This window comes from Buceros rhinoceros, unplaced genomic scaffold (genome assembly GCF_000710305.1).
Source record: "Buceros rhinoceros silvestris isolate BGI_N320 unplaced genomic scaffold, ASM71030v1 scaffold12051, whole genome shotgun sequence".
NCBI lineage: Eukaryota > Metazoa > Chordata > Aves > Bucerotiformes > Bucerotidae > Buceros > Buceros rhinoceros.
The window spans coordinates 44,340-48,618 of record NW_010392581.1 but is presented as its reverse complement, the minus strand read 5'-3'; the positions used below and the strand labels follow the sequence as shown (position 1 = coordinate 48,618).

The 4,279-nt window shown below is 39.7% G+C and overlaps 1 protein-coding gene across 1 annotated transcript in view; it reads left to right on the top strand.

The window, feature by feature from the left end:
* Positions 1 to 4,279, top strand: part of LOC104500828 (protein arginine N-methyltransferase 8) — a 31,146-nt gene that overhangs the window by 10,030 nt on the left and 16,837 nt on the right. The window contains exons 4-5 of the mRNA XM_010144547.1: positions 2,408 to 2,550; positions 2,941 to 3,028. Coding sequence (XP_010142849.1) covers positions 2,408 to 2,550; positions 2,941 to 3,028 — 231 coding nt within the window. The remainder of the gene's footprint in view (positions 1 to 2,407; positions 2,551 to 2,940; positions 3,029 to 4,279) is intronic.

Here is a 4,279-nt window from a genome sequence, read left to right as displayed (position 1 = left end):
GAATTGTGTATGAAGAGACCGTTGTGAGAAAAAATGCGAAAGATCCAGTGTGCTCCAGAGGCTGAAGAAGCTGTGTGTCTCTGCTTCTTTCTCCCGTTCCTCCCAGGAGCATGTCCTTGGGAGAACTGTGGAAGAAGCAGGAGAGACCACTCCCCTTTCTCAGGAGACTTGCCTGGCCAGGTTCCGCAGTCTGTCCCACTGCCGTTTGGTCTCCAGTATAAACAGTTTACACAACTGAACTAACGTTTACACTTACACACTTTACAATAACCCGCATTCCCTTTTATTTTAATGCAGCCAGGTACTGAGCCAAAGGATCTTGTTGCTCATGGAAGTTTTTCTTTTTTTCCCCCTCACTGTTTAGAGAAATGCAGAGTCAGCAAAAGGGGCTGAACCAAGAGAAAACCCACTGTTTCCAGAACAGATATAGTACAGCTGGGGACAGCACAATCTCTTCCCACTGAGGCCTTATGAAGATGTTTCATCAAAGTGAAGGGAGGTGGGAGGAACTTGTGCGGCTGCTGCTGCTGCTTACGCTGTGACTGTTCTAGGTATAAACAGAGGGCTTCAAAGTCTGCAGGTGTGTCACGTTGGCAGCTGTCAACAGTGCTAAAATTCTCCCCAAAAGAATTGTGTTAGTGAAAGTTCTCAGGAGAAAAGAGAACTAAAGAGAACTTGTGGCTGGAGCTTATAGACATGAAGAGTCTTCAGTATAACAACAGGTGAACTATTGAGCTACTAACTGTGAAAGGAAGGAGTTTAAAGGATGGGAGGGAGAAGAGAACTCAGCTCTTCTCCAGTCAGGTTGTTCTTACCATCTGGTACTTCGTGTAACCAGTCGGTGTCAGTATTCTCAATTTCTCAGGAGGCCAGTCTGGATCAAAAGATTGCTATGCAAATAAAGTGGCCACATCTGGTTAGAGTGCTGCCAGTACTGCGTGTGGTTTGGAAGGATGGAACCTCACGTTCTCTGGGCTGTGTTCAAAAATTCACTCAGCCCACACTTCCACCCTTCAACAGCTAGCCTAGTTCTAGCTAAAGGAAAGTATCTTCATCTTCATCAAACTGAATGTCGACCGCTTTCATCAGTAAAAATTGCCTTAATTAAAAATTGCCATTTACTAAGAGAAATACAGTAATCTTACCAGTTAATAATGGAAAGTAAAATTTTCCCTACTCGCTTTACTCCTGAATTTCAAGTGCATCAGTTACCTTGTCAGGGAAGAATCCAGAACCATGAGACTTTACTCACTGCAACAAACAATATAAATAGCAGACAAACCCAAGCCGAAAATGATCTGTCTAAAGAATTTGGAATACATTTTGTAAATAGGACATGCATTTTTTTTAAAAATGCAAGAATGATTAGTGAGCTGTGTAGTGATACTAAAATGAAATTATTTGTTAAAACTGAATTAAATATGGACCAGCAATTAATTTTCTTTTAAGTAAAGGGAACCGTTCTACTAATTGCTTGTTGATTTGCTTTTGCAGTGCATACCTAGTCTCCTGTAGGTCTATACAGTACTGCCAGGAATTTAACGTGCTGTGTTGCAATACAGCCTCTGAGGATCTGGTATTCTACTACATCAAAATTCTAACAACCTGTTTAATTTCCTTAAAACCAATTTGGTGACAGAATACCTGACAGCAGTATTTTCCAGCAGTGTCTTTAGATGCTGTGGAAAGTTATGCAAGTCTAAACCAGGCAGAAGATTCAGAGTGAGAATGCCAGTATGCTATAAGAGATTCAGTCACGAAGCGGAAAGGAATGAGGAATTGTTTTTCATTAAAAAACTGTTTGTACAAACTTTCTTGTTTGTGTACTTTCAGGCTAGATCTGCCTTTCTCGGTTGAGTCAGCTGTGCAGGATTCGTGGAGGAAATAAGCCTTTGTTTCCTCTTTGAGAAGCCATCATACTATGTTTGAAAAGCAGATGAGAATTAGATCCAGTTCCGTAAATCTCTAATATCTCAGTGATGAAATAATGTATGTATAACCTTACAGGGATGTTTAAAGGATACTAGGTGGATTCTTTGCATTACTGGTCAATGATCTAGAAATCTTCCTAATTCCAAAGGGCATGTAAAATGAGACCGTGCAGGGAACCAGATAAGGCCTGTATGTCTGTTGTTTTTTATATGTGGGGTTTATCTGGTTTGGGCTTTGAGTTTGGGTTTGTTTGGTTTTTTAATTTTTTTATATGCTGACGCTACAACTTCTGTTTGTTATACTTACTGGAAGTATTAAAATAGTGTAAAATCCATTGAGCTGCACAGGGTGACCCCTTAACGACAGGCATTCACGAAGAGAATCGTATTGAGAAGGTCAGCCTGACATTCACCACTAAGGAACTTAGTCAGGTGGTTTATTATGTGAAACGTATTTCTTTGGATTCTTTTTCCAGTAATCACAATATTTAAGGGTAAAGTGGAAGAAGTTGAATTACCTGTGGATAAAGTAGACATCATCATCAGCGAGTGGATGGGTTACTGTCTGTTCTATGAGTCAATGTTAAACACAGTCATCTTCGCACGAGACAAGTGGCTGGTAGGTGCTCTGCATGTCATACTCTTTGCTGGAGCAGTCATCATTTATTTTCTGACTACAAGCCTTCCCTCTCCTACTGTCACCATAACAAGACACGGTTACATCTCCAAGTGCCATTTCTTAGGCTTTAACGAAAAGATTAACAACGGGAATCTCAATGGAAGAGCTTTGCTTTTGATTAGCTGCTGGTGAAATTCGTGTAGACGCTCTCTAATGCCGTTGCTACAGGCTGCAGGAGTTGCTGAGATTAAAGCTGATGTGACAGTCTGAAGGAGAGCAATAAAGGCATGCAAGGGGTGCTTGTCTGGTTTTTGTATGTGCAGTTCAAAATGTGATGTCTTTGTCAGGTGAATAGATTACGAGATCCATTTCCCCACAATTCATCAACAGAAACCTGGAGGGCTAATGTTTCCCGACCGAGCTGCTTTGTACGTGGTAGCAATTGAAGACAGACAGTACAAGGACTTCAAAATTCACTGTGAGTAAACGCCTAACAGTCATAGTTTTCTGTGGTTATTTCCCTAAAATATTTGCTTTATAGTGGCCTACTCTAATCTCTTCCATGGCCAAGTTTTGCAAAAGGCAAAAAATCTTGCTGACCAGGCCAGAATTCCACTATGTACATGAACACAGAGAAAACTCTAGTCTGGTGTTAAATTCAGTAATTTAAAGTGCATAAATCAATTGATGTAGGTCTTGCTTCAAGCCGATTGATACCTCTACCTCTATTCTAAAATGGGGGGTTTAGGATAGTTAAGTTTTGTTGTTGTTTTGATAAATACATCATCCCACATAACTGTCATTAAAATTAGTAATATTCTTTTGCCACCCAGGTGCTGGCTTTTGTTTTTAAAGTAACGAAAAAAGAAAAATTAGTAAGATGCAAATGAATTGTAAATGTTGAGGAATAAGCCTAGAAGAAATGATATCACACTAATAAGCTTGTTGAGAAGGAAAAAACCATGTAATTTTTTTTACCTTTTTGAAACACTTTATATGAGAATTTTTAAATGAAAAATAAGAATCATAAATTTTTATTTGACTTTGATATGAAAAAATGTTCTAAACTTTTAAAATTTACTTTATAAATGCATGAAGTTGACTTTTCCTTTACATTTAAAATGTTTGGGTTGTTTTTTTTTTTTCCCTTGAAGTTTCATTGAATAACTAGTGCTGTTAGTGACCTCTACAGGTCACCTAGTCCAGCCTCCTGCTCAAAGCAGGCCAGATTTCACTGTTAAAGCAGGTCACTCAGGGCCCTGCCATGCAGTCAAGAGATGGGCATCCCACAGCTTCTCTGGACACTTGCTCAGATGCTGAAGCCCCCTCACGAGTAAATGTTTCTGAATATGCAGTCAGAATTTCCTCGCTGGCACTTCCCTTGTCATCTGAAGGGAATCTGAGTTTTATTTTGTTTCTGTAGCAGCAGATAGCGATTGGATCCCACCATTAGCCTTTGCTGTCCCAGCCTAAGCAAACCCCGTTTTCTTGGGCGCTCCTCATATCTTAGCATGGGTTTCACTTTCATCACCACAAGACCATACTCCTGGTCCGCGTTCAACTTGTGTCCCGCCAGGCCATCCAGTTGTGTATTTATTTGGTCATAATAGTTTTGATGAAATGAGTATGTTCTACATTATTTCACTCATATTTTAGTTTTTTCTCTCTCTCTTTTGGCTTTTTTTTTTTTTTTTTCCAGAGGTGGTCAACTTCAATTAAAGGAAGTTAG